General features: G+C 43.9%; 1 protein-coding gene across 15 annotated transcripts in view; it reads right to left on the reverse strand.

Annotated features, from left to right (window-relative positions):
- Positions 1-18304, reverse strand: part of KIF1B (kinesin family member 1B) — a 213454-nt gene that overhangs the window by 58716 nt on the left and 136434 nt on the right. For all 15 annotated transcript variants that reach the window (XM_056543037.1, XM_056543038.1, XM_056543028.1 and 12 more), the window contains 6 exons: positions 17831-17906; positions 11213-11292; positions 11022-11128; positions 9253-9336; positions 5794-5974; positions 4733-4805 (listed from right to left, as the gene is read on the reverse strand). In XM_056543037.1, coding sequence (XP_056399012.1) covers positions 4733-4805; positions 5794-5974; positions 9253-9336; positions 11022-11128; positions 11213-11292; positions 17831-17906 — 601 coding nt within the window. The remainder of the gene's footprint in view (positions 1-4732; positions 4806-5793; positions 5975-9252; positions 9337-11021; positions 11129-11212; positions 11293-17830; positions 17907-18304) is intronic.

Genomic DNA, 18304 nt, shown 5'->3' on the forward strand with positions numbered 1-18304 from the left:
TATATAGAGGAGTGGCAGTGTATATAGTGGTGTGGTAATGGTCTATATAGAGGAGTGGCAGAGGTATATACTGGTGTGGTAACGGTCTATATAGAGGAGTGGGTGAGGTGTATAGTGGTGTGGTAATGGTCTATATAGAGGAGTGGCAGTGGTATATAGTGGTGTGGTAATGGTCTATATAGAGGAGTGGCAGTGTATATAGTGGTGTGGTAATGGTCTATATAGAGGAGTGGCAGAGGTATATACTGGTGTGGTAACGGTCTATATAGAGGAGTGGGTGAGGTGTATAGTGGTGTGGTAATGGTCTATATAGAGGAGTGGCAGTGGTATATAGTGGTGTGGCAATGGTCTATATAGAGGAGTGGCAGAGGTATATAGTGGTGTGGTAATGGTCTATATAGAGGAGTGGTAGAGGTATATAGTGGTGTGGTAATGGTCTATATAGAGGAGTGGCAGAGGTATATAGTGGTGTGGTAATGGTCTATATAGAGGATTGGCAGAGGTGTATAGCAGTGTGGCAATGGTCTATATAGAGGAGTGGCAGAGGTATATAGTGGTGTGGTAATGGTCTATATAGAGGAGTGGTAGAGGTATATAGTGGTGTGGTAATGGTCTATATAGAGGAGTGGCAGAGGTATATATAGTGGCGTGGTAATGGTCTATATAGAGGATTGGCAGAGGTGTATAGCAGTGTGGCAATGGTCCATATAGAGGAGTGGCAGAGGTATATAGTGGTGTGGTAATGGTCTATATAGAGGAGTGGTAGAGGTATATAGTGGTGTGGTAATGGTCTATATAGAGGAGTGGCAGAGGTATATAGTGGTGTGGTAATGGTCTATATAGAGGAGTGGTAGAGGTATATAGTGGTGTGGTAATGGTCTATATAGAGGAGTGGCAGTGGTATATAGTGGTGTGGTAATGGTCTATATAGAGGAGTGGCAGTGTATATAGTGGTGTGGTAATGGTCTATATAGAGGAGTGGCAGAGGTATATATAGTGGTGTGGTAATGGTCTATATAGAGGAGTGGGTGAGGTGTATAGTGGTGTGGTAATGGTCTATATAGAGGAGTGGGTGACGTGTATAGTGGTGTGGTAATGGTCTATATAGAGGAGTGGTAGAGGTATATAGTGGTGTGGTAATGGTCTATATAGAGGAGTGGCAGTGGTATATAGTGGTGTGGTAATGGTCTATATAGAGGAGTGGCAGTGGTATATAGTGGTGTGGTAATGGTCTATATAGAGGAGTGGCAGTGTATATAGTGGTGTGGTAATGGTCTATATAGAGGAGTGGTAGAGGTATATATAGTGGTGTGGTAATGGTCTATATAGAGGAGTGGGTGACGTGTATAGTGGTGTGGCAATGGTCTACATAGAGGAGTGGTAGAGGTATATAGTGGTGTGGTAATGGTCTATGTAGAGGAGTGGCAGAGGTATATATAGTGGCGTGGTAATGGTCTATTTAGAGGAGTGGCAGAGGTCTATATAGTGGTGTGGTAATGGTCTATATAGAGGAGTGGGTGAGGTATATAGTGGTGTGGTAATGGTCTATATAGAGGAGTGGCAGAGGTATATAGTGGTGTGGTAATGGTCTACATAGAGGAGTGGTAGAGGTATATAGTGGTGTGGTAATGGTCTATATAGAGGAGTGGCAGAGGTCTATATAGTGGTGTGGTAATGGTCTATATAGAGGAGTGGTAGAGGTATATAGTGGTGTGGCAATGGTCTATATAGAGGTGTGGCAGTGGTATATAGTGGTGTGGTAATGGTCTATATAGAGGAGTGGCAGAGGTATATAGTGGTGTGGTAATGGTCTATATAGAGGAGTGGCAGAGGTCTATATAGTGGTGTGGTAATGGTCTATATAGAGGAGTGGCAGAGGTATATAGTGGTGTGGTAATGGTCTATATAGAGGAGTGGCAGAGGTGTATAGTGGTGTGGTAATGGTCTATATAGAGGAGTGGCAGAGGTATATATAGTGGTGTGGTAATGGTCTATATAGAGGAGTGGCAGAGGTATATAGTGGTGTGGTAATGGTCTATAGAGAGGAGTGGCAGAGGTATATAGTGGTGTGGTAATGGTCTATATAGAGGAGTGGCAGAGGTATATAGTGGTGTGGTAATGGTCTATATAGAGGAGTGGCAGAGGTATATACTGGTGTGGTAACGGTCTATATAGAGGAGTGGGTGAGGTGTATAGCGGTGTGGTAATGGTCTATATAGAGGAGTGGCAGAGGTATATAGTGGTGTGGTAATGGTCTATATAGAGGAGTGGGTGAGGTGTATAGCGGTGTGGTAATGGTCTATATAGAGGAGTGGCAGAGGTATATAGTGGTGTGGTAATGGTCTATATAGAGGAGTGGCAGAGGTATATAGTGGTGTGGTAATGGTCTATATAGAGGAGTGGCAGAGGTATATAGTGGTGTGGTAATGGTCTATATAGAGGAGTGGCAGAGGTATATAGTGGTGTGGTAATGGTCTATATAGAGGAGTGGCAGAGGTATATAGTGGTGTGGTAATGGTCTATAAAGAGGAGTGGCAGTGGTCTACAGTATATACAGAAAGAATAGGTGTATACATGGCTCAGTTACTATAGTGTTAGCCCCTGCTCTTTCATGCCAGTTAAACCCAGGCTTTGTGTGTGGATTCTGGCAGCGGCACGTACAATATAATGTATCTGGACATTGCGTCCTTCCTATGGTGTAAGGGATAGGATCCACACTGCATGCAGCAACAGGAGAGAACATGCACGGTACCGAGCCTCATAGATCCTGTGTAGGTAATGGACTAAGGGTTAATACATCTAAGACGTAAAGGAAAAATAATAGCTCAGTGACCCAGTACTTGAGGTATACCCAGGTCGGAGGGAAAGTCATTTTGCAGGTAGGCCCCTTGCTAAAGTGTGACATGCATTGGGGCCACAAAATTGCTCCTCTGCTGTCTGATAGGTGGGATGTACAACTGTTTGGGTGTATACCACTGTTTTCCAAACATTGTGCCACCATCTGTTTCAGAACTACAACTCCCAGAATGCCTCCAGGGATGTTGGGAGTTGTAGTTCTGCAACAGCTGGGGGCACAATGTTTGGAAAACACTGCTCTATACGAATGAATGGCCGGAGCTTTATTATGAATATAAGGGTCTCAGGGAAAGAAACTCCGCAGCACACGATGTACACTCCATGCATCTAGTGCCTCAAAGCAGTGCTCCCCCTACCTGTGGCTCTGCAGTGGTTGCAAAACTACAACTCCCATCATGCCCCGACTGGTTTCAGTCATGCTTTGACAGCCTCCAGCTGTCAGGACATGATGGGAGCTGTAGTTTTGCAACAGCTGGAGTGCAGCAGGTTGGAGAACACCGCCTTAAAGGGACGCCACCACAATGCATTCCTTAAATAGCGAGACAAAGGCAGAACAGCAACGGAAAACTATCTAATATATCCTAAGCCAGATGGAGAAATGTTTCCATTTTGCGATTTCTCAACATTGTGATGGAAATTGAAAGGTATTCTGTATGGTGGGGTGATACTGTTCCTTGAAGCAACCACAATTTGACAGGGTTACAATCTTCTACTCCAAGGTTTCCAAACCAGGGTGCCTGCAGCTGTTGCAAAACTGAAACTCCCAGCATGCCCGGACAGCCTTTGGCTGTCCGGCCATGCTCGGAGTTGTAGTTTTGCAACAGCTGAAGAAACCCTGGTTAGAACACTGCTCTGTACAATCTGTTATATAAAAATATATAGTTAAATATCTATAAGATATAGTTAAAGGGGTACTCCGGTGGAAAACTTTTTTTTTATTTTTATTTTTTAAATCAACTGCTGCCAGAAAGTTAAACAGATTTGTAAATTGCTTCAAATATTTTTTTTTTTAAATCCTTCCAGTACTTATTAGCTGCTGAATACTACAGAGGAAATTCTTTTCTTTTTGGAACACAGAGCTCTCTGCTGACATCACAAGCACAGTGCTCTCTGCTGACATCTCTGTCCATTTTAAGAACTGTCCACAGTAGGAGAAAATCCCCATAGCAAACGTATGCTGCTCTGGTCAGTTCCTAAAATGGACAGAGATGTCAGCAGAGAAAACTGTGCTTGTGATGCCAGTAGAGCGCTCTGTGTTCCAAAAAGAAAAGAATTTCCTCTGTAGTATTCAGCAGCTAATAACTACTGGAAGGATTTAGATTTTTTAATAGAAGTAATTTACAAATCTGTTTAACTTTCTGGCACCAGTTGATTGATTGATTGAGATTGATATATATATATATATATATATATATATATATATCAAAGTTTTTTTTCCTGGAATACCCCTTTAAAGCATAAATAAAAAAATAAAAAAGGTTTTCCACCAGAGTACCCCTTTAAATATATATAAATAAATATATAGATAAATATGCTGCAACAACCATTAGCAGCCCTGTCCCCCATAACTGCAGCTGCCCTCTCATCGCTAAAGGGCAATAAAGTATTTAATGGTTCCCTACTTCCAGCAAAAAGGATGACATTACTAAAAGCATAGGCAGCCCATAGACTTTCATGCGTCACAGTTTAAGAGGAGATTTAGCATGCATAACAGAGCGCCAGAGTAGATGCTGAATGTTACATAAACATCAGGTTATAATGTGTCCTGTAAATGTGTATCCAGAAGAAGAGCAATACGCAAGCTCGGAAGTACAGAACTACATTGGTGTCAGGGAGATGTGAGCGAGAGCGGAGGGAGAGTGTCCGGGGTTCTTACCAGTCTCTGTTGCTCCAGAAGAAGATCTGCTTCCTCCTTCTCTTTCTTGTATAAGATTTCCATTTCCTGGAGCCTGAAGGATAAGACGATCACTATTAGAACTAAATGGCATCTAAGAAATCTTATGTGATCTCCAACTCAAGCTCCAAACAGAAGACAGGATACAATGCAATTAGAAGGCCTTCCAAATCTCAACCTTGTTTAAAGGGGTATTCCAGGACATAACTTATATATATATCTCAACTGGCTCCAGAAAGTTAAACAGATTTGTAACTTACTTTTATTAAAAAAATCTTAATCCTTCCAATAATTATCAGTTGCTGAAGTTGAGTTGTTCTTTTCTGTCTGGCAACAGTGCTCTCTGCTGACATCTCTGCTTGTCTCGGGAACTGCACAGAGTAGAAGAGGTTTTCTATGATGATTTTCTTCTACTCTGGACAGTTCCCGAGACAGGTGTCATCAGAGAGCACTTAGACAGAAAAGAACAACTCAACTTCAGCAGTTCATAAGTACTGAAAGGATTAAGCTTTTTTAATAGAAGTCATTTACAAATCTGTTTAACTTTCTGGAGCCAGTTGGGATATATATATATATATATATATATATATATATAAAAAATGTTTTCCTGGATAACTCCTTTAAATATCCTAAACTAGTGTGCCTCCAGCTGTTGCAAAGCTACAACTCCCAGCAGGCCCGGACAGCCTTTGGCTGTCCGGGCATGCTGAGAGTTGTAGTTTTGCAACAGCCAGTTGAGAAACACTGCTGTAGACATATAAGCCAAAATGGCTTCTGTGGATCACATGTCTACGGTAAGGCTATGCTCACGCGGCGCAATTTGGCGGAAACATTCTGCTTGGATTTCAATGGGATTCCTTGCCTTCTATGGAGACGGCGCATTTCCTAACACTCCTAGCACTGCCGGAAGGTGCAAATGTGCAGAATGTCCGCCTGTGTTTTCCAGGCAGAAATTCCGTAGATTTTACTCCGTGTGAACATGGCCTAACAAGTCTCTCACAGCCCCAAATTTAACCTGAATTTACACATTCAGCTTCACCTACCTTTTCTCCATCTCCTGCTTCATGTCAATGCCCTGTTTCTCAAGGAGCTCCCGCTGGGCAAAGGTCCAGTCCACCGGCTCCGAGGGAGTCTCGGCTGAAGGAGTCTTCTCTCGCTCTGCCCGGGTTTGTTCGGGGTGGTTAAACCGGAAAACGTGGTTCTTGCCCATAATAATACGATTACCTGAGAGACACAAAACATGAAAATCTTCACTATAAACCCAACAACTGCAATGTAAAAAAATAATAATAATAATAAAAAAATAAAAAAAGATATGAGAACAACAGAGCATAGAAGAAAACTGTGGCTACTTGTCCACTCCCAGATGAAGGTGACATACCGAAACGTGTGTTGGAGTGGTGCTATCCCGGCTCCTGCCATCATCCTGTACTCCGGCAATAGATCATTAGGTCTGTATCCCAGATGGTTATTTATTTATACGCACTGGTCACTTTTTTTTAGTAGTTGGCAACTTACTCTCACTTGAGTTTTTAGGGTGGATACGCCATACCTTACCCTCTAGTACAATAGTATGTTGTGATACTCCATTTGTAACCTACGTTTATTCTTATGCTTGTTGCTATGGGTTGTGACCTACCTATATATAGTCTTACTGATTGGTTGTGGGCAGGGCCGGTGATATCACCGTATTGATGCTGTATTCCTCTTGCCATTACACTTTTTATACTGCATGTAATTGTTCTTTCTTATATGTTTAATGAACTTGCTGTCATTTAGACACATTATTTGATTAGAAGTGACTCCGATTGGTTCTTTTTTGGTTGATATATATATATATATATATAGGAAAAATAGTAAAAAGTGACCGCAGAACACTGGAGTATCCAACAAGTAGGTGGTTTCTTCCATGAACAAAAAGTACAAGTGCCTTGCACTTTTTGTTAATGGAATAAACCACCTATTATTTGGTTACTCCAGTGTGCTGCGGTCACTTTTTACTATTTTTCCTGGATATGCTTTTGGGCCCTGGGACCGGGGCTTCTTAGACCTGCTTGCACCTACCACTTCCCATTAGGATGTGCTGCTCCTTGCTTTGAAATATATATATATGTGGTCCCTCAACATACGATGGTAATCAGTTCCAAACGGACCATCGTTTGTTGAAACCATTGTATGTTGAGGGATCCGTGCAATGTAAAGTATAGGACAGTGGTCTACAACCTGCAGACCTCCAGATGCTGCAAAACTACAACACTCAGCATGACCGGACAGCCGTTGGCTGTCCGGGCATGCTGGGAGTTATAGTTTTGCAACATCTGGAGGTCTGCAGGTTGAAGACCACTGGAAGTTGTACTCACCTGTCCCCGACGCTCCGGACCGTCAACGCTCGTCACCGCTGCCCTGGATGTCGCCCTCCATCGCTGTCGCCGCGTCCCCAAGGTGTCCCCGACGCTCCAGCAAGGCCTCTGCTTCCCCGGAATCCTCGCTCTCCATCGCCGCCATCACGTCGTTACGCGCGCCGCTCCTATAGGATGACGGGGCGGCGTGCGCAGCGACGTGATGACGACGATGGAGAGCGCCGACGATGCAGAGGATCCCGAAGAGGACGCGCCGGAGCCCTGATGACAGGTAGGAGACATCACCGGCGCACACGGGGCACCGTAACCGGCTATCCGGTGTCAGCTGAAGCAGTATGCGCTGCCGGATAGCCGTTTATGCGATGGCCCCGACATACAAAAGCATCGTATGTTGATGCTGCCTTCAACATGCAATGGCCTCTGAGAGGCCATCGCATGTTGAAATTATTATATGTCGGGGCCATCGTAGGTCAGGGGGGTCACATGTGTGTATATAGTAAATTTGAGTAGCCGTATTAGTCCAGTGATGCCGGACGAAGTGCTTTTGCACGAAATCAACTGGTTAATCGCCTCCTGAGCTTCCCGCACTTACCTCTGCCCCATGGACGGACTTCAAGCCTATTAGCAGCTAGCGTCTAGACCTTGAGTTGCCGGACCCCTTTTCTTTGTTACTATTATGGTTTTGTTTGCATTGTTTCTGTCCTGGCGCCACTGTCACGCAGGACATTCAGAATGAGCATGGACTACCACTATAGTCTGCTATTTGTGGGACCTCTATAATAGATACAATAGATATTTTGCATTTGTTTCTATACCGTTAGGTGCCACTATCTTTTTCTACTTTACATAACATTTGTAAATGACTTCTATTTAAAAATCTTAATCCTTCCAGTACTTAGCTGCAGTATGCTACACAGGAAGTTGTATTTCTTTTTTAATTTCTTTTCTGTCTGACCACAGTGCTCTCTGCTGACACTTTTGTCTATATCAGGAACTGTTCAAAGCAGGAGAAAATCACCATAGCAAACCTCTCCTGCTCTGGACAGTTCCTGACATGGACAGAGTTGTCAACAGAGAGCACTGTGGTCAGACAAAAAAGAAATTCAAAAAGAGAATAATTTCCTCTGGATCAGGCTGAAAAGAACTTCCTCTGGAAAATGCAGCCCCTGATAAGTGCTGGAAGGATTAAGATTTTTTAATTTAAGTAATTTACAAATATGTTTAACTTTCTGACACCAGTTGGTTTAAAAAAATAAATAAAATGTTTTCCACTGGAGAACCCCTTTAATTAACAAAACCAAAAGCAACAACATGTTTTGGGAGAATGCATCTCCCTTCCTTAGATTTCACCTGCATTGCTTTCACTTTTATTTTATGTATCAATATAATCATTAATGCTTTAATGTTGACTTTTTTTTATGGCCAATTCAAGCAAAAGAAGCGCCCCTTCTAGTACTTGCTCTTTTTCTTCTACTACTGTACTGCACAATTTCCAAAAGGTACCGTGCCAAGGGTGCCCAGGAGTGTTAGTGAAGGCCTGCAGCTCTACAATTCAACGCTACCCCTAAATACGGGGTGGTACGCATGAACCCAAGTGTCAGAGGTGAGAGTCCATTTAGTATTAGGGTCTCTTCTGCCCACACTTCTGCCCATGGAATTACACAAGGTAAATGGGACTGAACCTCATGGGCCACTGCCCATAGACCATAGTTAGAGTTGAGCGAACTAACAGTAAATTGGCTAGTAGCGAACCTTCTAGCTCGGCTGTTGATTACTTTAGTCTGCGTAAATTAGTTCAGCTTTCCAAGGGCTCTGGTTGCCCGGAAAAGTCCGGGATGACAGTCTTGGGTCTCCAAGGACTGTATCCACCTTTTCCAGGCAACTGGAGCCCATGGAAAGCTGAACTAATTTACGCAGACTAAAGTAATCAACAGCCGAGCTAGAAGGTTCGCTACTAGCCAATTTACTGTAAGTTCGGGTGACGTTTCGGGGAAGGGGGGGGGGGGGGGTGGTCGCAGACTTTTTATCCTACATGAATGATTAGAACGGCCAAATATACATTTTATTTCTGAAAGCACGATCAGCTTTGAATAGGGATTAGCATTATATCTGCTGAGTGAATTTGTAAGCAGGGTTCTTTACCTGAACGGAGCTGCACCGGAAGAACTACCCTCTTCCCGTTCACATAGGTCTCTGAATGTTCACAGGGATCCAGAGTCACAATCACTGGAAGAAGAGACAAAGAGTTAATGGATTTTTTTTTTCACGTACATCCTGCTAAATTCAGCTGAATCCCTCTCGGTTAGGGTGCGTTCACACTGCGGAATCTCCTCTTGCTGAATCCAGCGAGCAGAGATTCCGCCTGGCATCCGCCGCTGAAGATACTTCGGCGCTAGGGCCGCGGGGCACTGAGCCGTCACCATTGAAGGCTATGCAGTGCTCGCAGAATCCGCGCAAAGAATGAACATGTTCTTTCTTTGCGCGAAACAATTTCAGCGGCAGAATTGCCGGCCGCGGAAATTCCGCAGTGTGAACAGGTCTCGCGGAGACCCATTCACACTAATGTTAAGTTCGCACCGCGGAGTTCTGCTCGTGGAATTCCGCGGGAATTCCGTAGTGTGAACGCACCCTTACACCGTCGCCTTTCAAATCTTCATCCAAAAAAAGGCTTGTATCATGTACTCTGCATTCAACAATGTCTATGGCAGTGTTTCCTAACCAGTGTGCCTCCAGCTGTTGCAAAACTACAACTTCCAGCATGTCCGGACAGCCTTCGGCTGTCCGGACATGCTGGAAGTTGTAGTTTTGCAACAGCTGGGGGCACACTGGTTGGGAAACACTGGTCTATAGAGATGAGGTTACAATATGGAACACTTGAATAAAGTGAAATAAGCTTTATCTACATATCTAAGACCAGTTTGTCACGAGCATAGCCTGCTGCTCTACGAACTAACAAAAAAAGAATGGATTCTGGATTTATAATGGAAGTCGACAGTGAAACGCATTTATGGATTCAGAGAGCAGAACAGACCAAAGATCCGGGTCTAATATTGAAGAAAAGGAGAATTCTAAATGTGTCAAAGGAATTCAGCAAAGAGGCTTTGTACATTAGCTATTACCTCCAATAAGAGTCAAACTTAAAGGGGTTATCCAGGAATTCAAAAACAGAGGTAATTTCTCTCAAAAACCGCTCCACTCTGTCTCCAGGTTGGGTGTGGTATTACAACTTGGCTCCATTCATTTCAATGGAACTGAGCCACAGAATCACACTAAACCTGGAGACAGACAGGGAGTGGGTTTTTGAAAGAAAATAGCTTTGTTTTTCGATTACAGGATAAGTGCTGAAAAACGTATCCCCTATCCTAAGGATAGGGAATAATTTTCAGGTCGCGGGGGGGTCAGACCGCTGGGGCCCCCTGCGATCTCCTGTACGGGGCCACGGAAGCCAACGGGGAGGGGGCGTGTTGACCACTGCACGAAGCAGCGGCTGACACGCCCCCTTCAATACAACTCTATGGCAGAGCCGAAGCGTTGCCTTCGGCAATCTCCGGCTCTGCCATAGCGATGTATTGAGGGGGCGTGTTGGCCGCCGCTTTGTGCGGTGGTCAACACCCGCTATCTGGCCAGCGAGTCGGGGCCCCATACAGGAGATCGCGGGGGGGCCCCAGGGGTCGGACCACCCGTGATCTGAAACTTATCCCCTATCCTTAGGATAGGGGATACGTTTTTCAGCACTGGACTACCCCTTTAAGCCCAAGTCTAACAAAATGTAGTGTTAGTGGACCCAACCTATGGCTCTCCAGCTTTTGCGAAACTACAAAACCCATTATGCCCTGACAGCATGCGGCAGGAGTTGTAGTTCTGCAAAAGCTGAAGGTTGGAGAATAAGAATGAACACAAAAGATGGCTACCTTCTCCCGTGGGCATCCTCTCACTGCGGAATAGACAGTGTTCCTCCTTAATGTGGGCGCCACTTAGAACAATGTCCTGGCGCCTTTCTGCATCCGCCTGACCCACCCTGCAAATAGAAGACAGGAATTGCCATCACAAGTCGCTATAAACACGTGTACAGCCGCTATTAGGGTAAAGTAAGAGAACCCACCTGGTTATGCCGTCCTTTATGTAATACAATAGGCACTCTGACATGAGAGGATCTTCATTGAGATTGACGAGATGCGGAGTCTATAATAAAATATTACGGGATTAGTAGGAGATCCAAAAAAAAAATCTCTTACGTAGGCTGCCAGCTAGAACAGAACATTTAAAGGGGGCCATCCAGTCTACCGTATTAAAGGGGTACTCCGCCCCTAGACATCTTATCCCCTATCCAAAGGATAGGGGATAAGATGTCAGATCGCCGCGGTCCCCCGTGATCACCGCTGCGGCACCCTGCTGTCATTACTGCACAGAGCGAGTTCGCTCCGTGCGTAATGACGGGCGATACAGGGGACGGAGCAGCGTGACATCATGGCTCCGCCCCCTCGTGACATCACAGCCCGCCCCCTTAATACAAGTCTATGGCAGGGGCGTGCCGACCGCCACGCCCCCTCCCATAGACTCGTATTGAGGGGGGCGGGCCGTGACGTCATGAGGGGCGGAGCCGTGATGTAACGATGCTCCGGCCCCTGTACTGCCCGTCATTACGTGCAGAGCGAACTCACTCTGTGCAGTAATGACAGCAGGGTGCCGCAGCGGCGATCCCGGGGGACCGCGGCGATCTGACATCTTATCCCCTATCCTTTGCATGGGGGATAAGATGTCTAGGGGCGGAGTACCCCTTTAAAGGTTATAGTCACAGTAACACATTACAGAGTCAAAAGTTTTGATCTATCAGGGACTGGGTGTTCAGACCTTGACCGATCACGAGATCGAGGCAGAAGGAGTGCGTGCTCAGAGCGTTCTCTCCCGGATCTGTGTCATATGACCTGGACGGCCTCATATTACAAGTCTATGGGGCCAGGTCTAACAGAGTGGGGAGAGAAGCACATGGCTGCGCTTCTCTCACTGCTCGTTCTCGTCATTGGTCTGGATTTGAACATTCAGACCCTGACCGATAAAAACTTTTGACACTGAAATTACAGATTCTTTTCTAAATCTCTGGTACACCTTAAAGGGGTACTCGGCTGGAAAACATTTTTTTTTTAAATAAACTGATGCCGGAAAGTTTAAACAGATTTGTAAATTACCTCTATCAAAAAATATCAATCCTTCCAGTGCTTATCAGCTGCTGTATGCTCAAGAGGAAGTTGTGTAGTTCTTTCCAGTCTGACCACAGTGCTCTCTGCTGCCACCTCTGTCCATGTCAGGAACTGTCCAGAGCAGCATAGGTTTGCTATGGGGATTTATTCCTACTATGGACAGCTCCTAAAAATGTAGTCTAGGAGAAGGAGTCGGCACTTCTGTGGTGGGAGGTGCACGTGGAAAAAGTCAAAGCATGTAGAACAAGAAGTCCCAGCACTCACCAGATTGCAAGCCAATTTTCATTTATTGTTCACAAGGGAACAGGACGCGTTTTGGCAAAGCAGAGGAAGGCTTTGCCGAAACGCGTCCTGTTTCCTTGTGAACAATAAATGAAAATTGGCTTGCAATCTGGTGAGTGCTGGGACTTCTTGTTCTACAGTTCCTAAAAATGGACAGAGGTGTCAGCAGAGAGCACTGTGATCTGCCAGAAAGGAAATTCAAAAAGAAAAGAACTTCCTCTGTAGTATACAGCAGCTGATAAGTACTGGAAGGATAAAGATTTTAAAATCGAAGTAATTTACAAATCTGTTTAACTTTCTGGCACCAGTTGATTTAAAAATAAATAAATAAATATTTTCCAGCCGAGAACCCCTTTAAGTGATTTTAATTTCCGCTAATTCTGACAATTGTTTTACATTCACAGCAAACTTCCTTACCAGATAGACTGCAGCAGTGTTTCTCAACCTGAGTGCCTCCAGCTGTTGCAAAGCTACAACTCCCAGCATGCCCGGACAGCCAAAGGCTGTCCGGGCATGCTGGGAGTTGTAGTTTTGCAACAGCTGGAGGCACCTTGGTTGGGAAACACAGATGTAGTCAGGTAAGGTAAGGTAGTTTGCTGTGAATGTAAACAGCAGGCCATCTGCACTTACTGACAGGAAGCAGAGATCTTAAAAAATCAAAAGGAACTCACTTTGCATGTTGTTCATATCAACCAGTAAAGTAAAACGTCAATGGGAAAATCCACATTACACATGAAATAAATTAGGATGTTGCTAAGAACGGCACACACAAACACTGGTATTATTCTCTTTTAAGGGACCGTCTATTCTAGTGGTGATCTCACTGCTACAACAAACCTTCTTTGGGGAGAAGACCCCATTGGAGTCAGCCATGAGATCGCAGAGGCTGGGTGAGGAGATCTGTATGGAAATCAGTCAGGACAGAGACAGAAAGCACAGGAGACACATGGACAGATGGAAGGCAGAATGAGAAATGTTTATATTATATTATATATATATATATATATATATATATATATATATATGAGGTCACCTGATTAGTTTCTTTCCTGCTACATTTGCTACTAAAACTGGAGAACTACAGCTCCAAGAACTGTTCTATGGCTACTACTACAGGCAGTATAACATTCACTTAATATATGGTTAGCACTAGGGGAACTATATTAAACATTTTGGGGTAACTACATTGTGTACAGGTACGGGTGGTAAAGGGGTACTCAAGAAGAAAAAAGTTTGTTTTCAATAAACTGGCACCAGAAAGTTATACAGATTTGAAAATGACTTCTATTTAAAAATCTTAATCCTTCCAGTACTTATCAGCTGCTGTATGCTCCAGATGAAGTTGTGTAGTTCTTTCCAGTTTGACCACAGTGCTCTCTGCTGACACCTCTGTCCGTGTCAGGAACTGTCCAGATTAGGAACAAATCCCCATAACAAATCTCTCTTAGGCTGGGTTCACACTACGTTTTTGCCATACTGTTTTCAATCCGTTTTTCTAAAGAAAACCGTATGGCAAAAAAAACGGATGGAACAGTATGGAAAAAAGTAAACCGTATGCGTTTTTATACAGTATACTGTTTTTAAAAGTGCATACAGTTCCGTCAGTTTTTATAGAAAAAAAAAAACCATAAGTTTTTGAAAATTTTGTCCATTTTTAATGGGAGGGGTCTTGGGTGGGGACTTTAGGATTCAAAAATGCGCATGTGCAAAGTAAAAACGTATACGTTTTTCCCATATGGAACCGTATACATGTGCGTTTCCCATTGATGTCTATGTTAAAAAAAACGTATGCGGTTGCAGTACGGTTTTTAAACCGGAGTCAAAACCGTGGTTGACCACAATTTTGTCTCCGGTTTAAAAACCGTACTGCAACCGCATACGTTTTTTTTTTTTACATGGACGTCAATGGGAAACGCACATGTATACGGTTCCATATGGGAAAAACGTATACGTTTTTACTTTGCACATGTGCATTTGAATCCTAAAGTCCCCACCCAAGACCCCTCCCATTAAAAATGGACAAAATTTTCAAAAACGTATGGGTTTTTTTTCTCTAAAAACTGACGGAACTGTATGCACTTTTAAAAACAGTATACTGTTTAAAAACGCATACGGTTTACTTTTTTCCATACTGTTCCATCCGTTTTTTTGCCATACGGTTTTCTTTAGAAAAACGGATTGAAAACAGTATGGCAAAAACGTAGTGTGAACCCAGCCTTACTCTGGACAGTTCCTGATACGGACAGAGGTGTCAACAGAGCACTGTGGTCAGACTGGAAAGAACTACACAACTTCCTCTGGAGCATACAGCAGCTGATAAGTACTAGAAGGGTTAAGATTTTTAAATAGATATAATTTACAAATCTATACAACTTTCTGCCACCAGTTGATACATTTTTTTTCCTCCTGAGCACCCATTTAGTATAATGTGTATGGCCGGCTTATAGTGCTACTGTCATTTACAGAAACTTTTGACATGTCAAAATGTTGTTGGCACCGGGTACTCTCTATCGTATCGTAAGGTATGACCAGGTGAAGTGCATTGAATCGTGCTACACTCCGCAGCTGGCCGCTCGATCTGATGGATGCTGTTCATTATAATTTATGGAGCACATCAGTTGCATCTGACAGTCAGTTGGGGAGCGAAGCACTTCATAAGGTGCTTCACTCGGTTCACCCTGATCTGATTCAATCTGAACTTTTGACATGTCTTCATGACATGCCAAAAGATTATGTAAATGACAGTAATGCTAATGTACAGTGGTCCCTCAAGTTACAATATTAATTGGTTCCGGGACAACCATTGTATGTTGAAACCATTGTATGTTGAGACCAGAACTCTATGGAAACCTGGTAATTGGTTCTGAAGCCACCAAAATGTCATCTAAAAATAGTAAAAAAGGGAGAATTAAAGAAAAATAAGTAGCTAACTAATACCGATAAAGCAAATCCTTACATATAAAAGTAAGAAAGATCTGCTGGGAGCTGTAATCACTGTCTATGTCAGTGTTTCCCAAGCAGGGAGCCTCCAGCTGTTGCAAAACTACAATTCCCAGCATGCCCTGGCAGCCTTTGGCTGTCCGGGCATGCTGGGAGTTGTAGTTTTGCAGCAGCTGGGGGCACCCTGGTTGGGAAACACTGGTCTATGTAGAGGACAGGAGCTTCTTCAGGGTCTTGTACAGAACATGCAATGTCCTAAAAAAGTAACATGGAGTCGCCCTCACCTGGTGTCCAAAGGAGCAGCTAACCCTGGTACAGGTAAAGTGTACAGAACATGTAATACCTCCCTGTACTGTAGGGGGCGCTACCAGACACCAGTCAGTGCATACACTTCAGTAATACAGGTAAAGTGTACAGAACATGTAATACCTCCCTGTACTGTAGGGGGCACTACCAGACACCAGTCAGTGCATACACTTCAGTAATACAGGTAAAGTGTACAGAACATGTAATACCTCCCTGTACTGTAGGGGGCGCTACCAGACACCAGTCAGTGCATGCACTTCAGTAATACAGGTAAGGAGTAGTATAGAAATTGTAATACCTCCCTGTACTGTAGGGGGCGCTACCAGACACCAGTCAGTGCATACACTTCAGTAATACAGGGGTTTTACCAGTAAATTGCCCATTCTGATTGGTCGGTTCTTCCGGCCATCGACACGTTTCATAGATCTGGACTGTCCGTAGTATTGTATGTTGAGTCTGGTTTCAACTTACAATGGTCCAGAAAAGACCATTGTATGTTGAAACTATTGTATGTTGAGGCCATTGTAGGTTGAGGGATCACTGTACTGGAGATGGGAGGTATAGAAGCCTATTAAAGTCTACTTTATTTTCTAGATGATAGGATGCTATGGGTAATACCACTATTTTTATAAGGATTACTACTATACTACTAGGTTCAAGGGTACAGACTTGGCTTGTGAACTGGCTACTACGACAGACCTGATCTGCAGAAAGGGAGTCAAAATATTCATCAAAATACATGGAGGAAATCTGAGAGAGAATGAAACGTGATATGAAGACAGGAAACTAGAGACATTTACAAATGGCGAGTATAGACAGAAGTTTTATGAATGAAGATTCCAATGGATAAAGGACGCAATCTAACCAAGCCACTGAAGGTGGCCTTAATGGTGCGTTCACACGCTATTTGTTTTTGCAGGTTTTCCGCTGCGTATTTGAAAGGGGGCGGGCTCTTCTCGGCTTTCCGCAGCAGATTTTCCACAGAGGAATTTACGCTGCGGGACTGTGGCGTAAATTCCGCCACGGAAAATCTGCTATGGACAGCCGAGAAGAGCCCACCCCCTTTCAAATACGCAGCAGAAAACCTGCAAAAACAAATAGCGTGTGAACGCACCCTGAAGGGGTACTCCGGTGGAAAACATTTTTTTTTTTTTATCAACTGGTGCCAGAAAGATAAACAGATTGGTAAATGACTTCTATTAAAAAAATCTTTACCCTTCCAGTACTTTTTAGCAGCTGTATGCTACAGAGGAAATTCTTTTCTTTTTGAATTTCTTTTTTGTGCTCTCTGCTGACACCTCTGTCCGTGTCAGGAACTGTCCAGAGCAGGAGAAAATCCCCATAGCAAACCTTTGCTGCTCTGGACAGTTCCTGACACGGACAGAGGTGTCAGCAGAGAGCACTGTGGACAAGACAAAAAAGAAATTCAAAAAGAAAAGAATTTCCTCTGTAGCATACAGCTGCTAAAAAGTACTGGAAGGGTAAAGATTTTTTTAATAGAAGTGAAAGTAATTTACAAATGTGTTTAACTTTCTGGCACCAGTTCACTTAAAAAAAAAGTTTTCCACCGGAGTACCCCTTTAATAGAGAGACTTAGACTATCTAGTCTGTGAGTATGCATATAACTCCCCTGTGCAGTACTGCGCATGCGCCGCTTCCGGGTGTACAAGGGTAGAGTTATGCGTATTCATAATGCAGGATGGACAGGGGAAAAAGTGGGCTGAACGTCAGGGTGCACCAACCGGATCATTAGCATATTGGGCACAAATCAGCGGAATATCTGCCCAGAAAATACGGGCGAACATCCCGCAAAATAGCGAGCACCAGCAGAACATGTCAGCGCTTATATCTCCAAAAACTTTATTAACTATATGTTCCAGCAGAACATACTGCAGATAAGTTAATATTTTATCTAGCAAAGTCACATCAATGTCACCCGGCAGATGCAGAAGAACTCAGATTGTACCAGGTCGGCTCAGAAGTCAAGTCTTTACCTTTTTAGGCGAGAAGACCCCCAATGTTCCACCATCTTCTCGAATTGCCACCCCCATCTCTGCCAGTAACGCCTCTCTAAAATGGAAACAGTGGAAAGGATCAGGATGGTATCCACATTATGTAAAGAATCCTACAAGTACCAGATCTATAGATCTCATGAGCGCTTGTCATGATCACTGCAGATTCAAGGAGCTGCACCAATAAAGGAATCCATAAAACAGGAGACCACTGCTCTGGGGCCATGTGCCTTAACGTGTGGCTCTCCAGCTGTTGCAAAACTGCAACTCCCATCATGCAATGACAACATACAACTGTCTAGGCATTGTGGGGGGTTGTTGTTTTGCAAGAGCTTTGGAGCCACAGGTTGTGGAACATTGCTTTACAGCAGTGGTCTCCAAACTGTAGCCCACCAGATAATGCAAAACTACAACTCCCAGCATGCCCAGACAGCCGATGGCTGTCTGGGCATGCTG

Source organism: Hyla sarda, chromosome 10 (genome assembly GCF_029499605.1).
Source record: "Hyla sarda isolate aHylSar1 chromosome 10, aHylSar1.hap1, whole genome shotgun sequence".
In the NCBI taxonomy this organism is placed as follows: Eukaryota; Metazoa; Chordata; class Amphibia; order Anura; family Hylidae; genus Hyla; species Hyla sarda.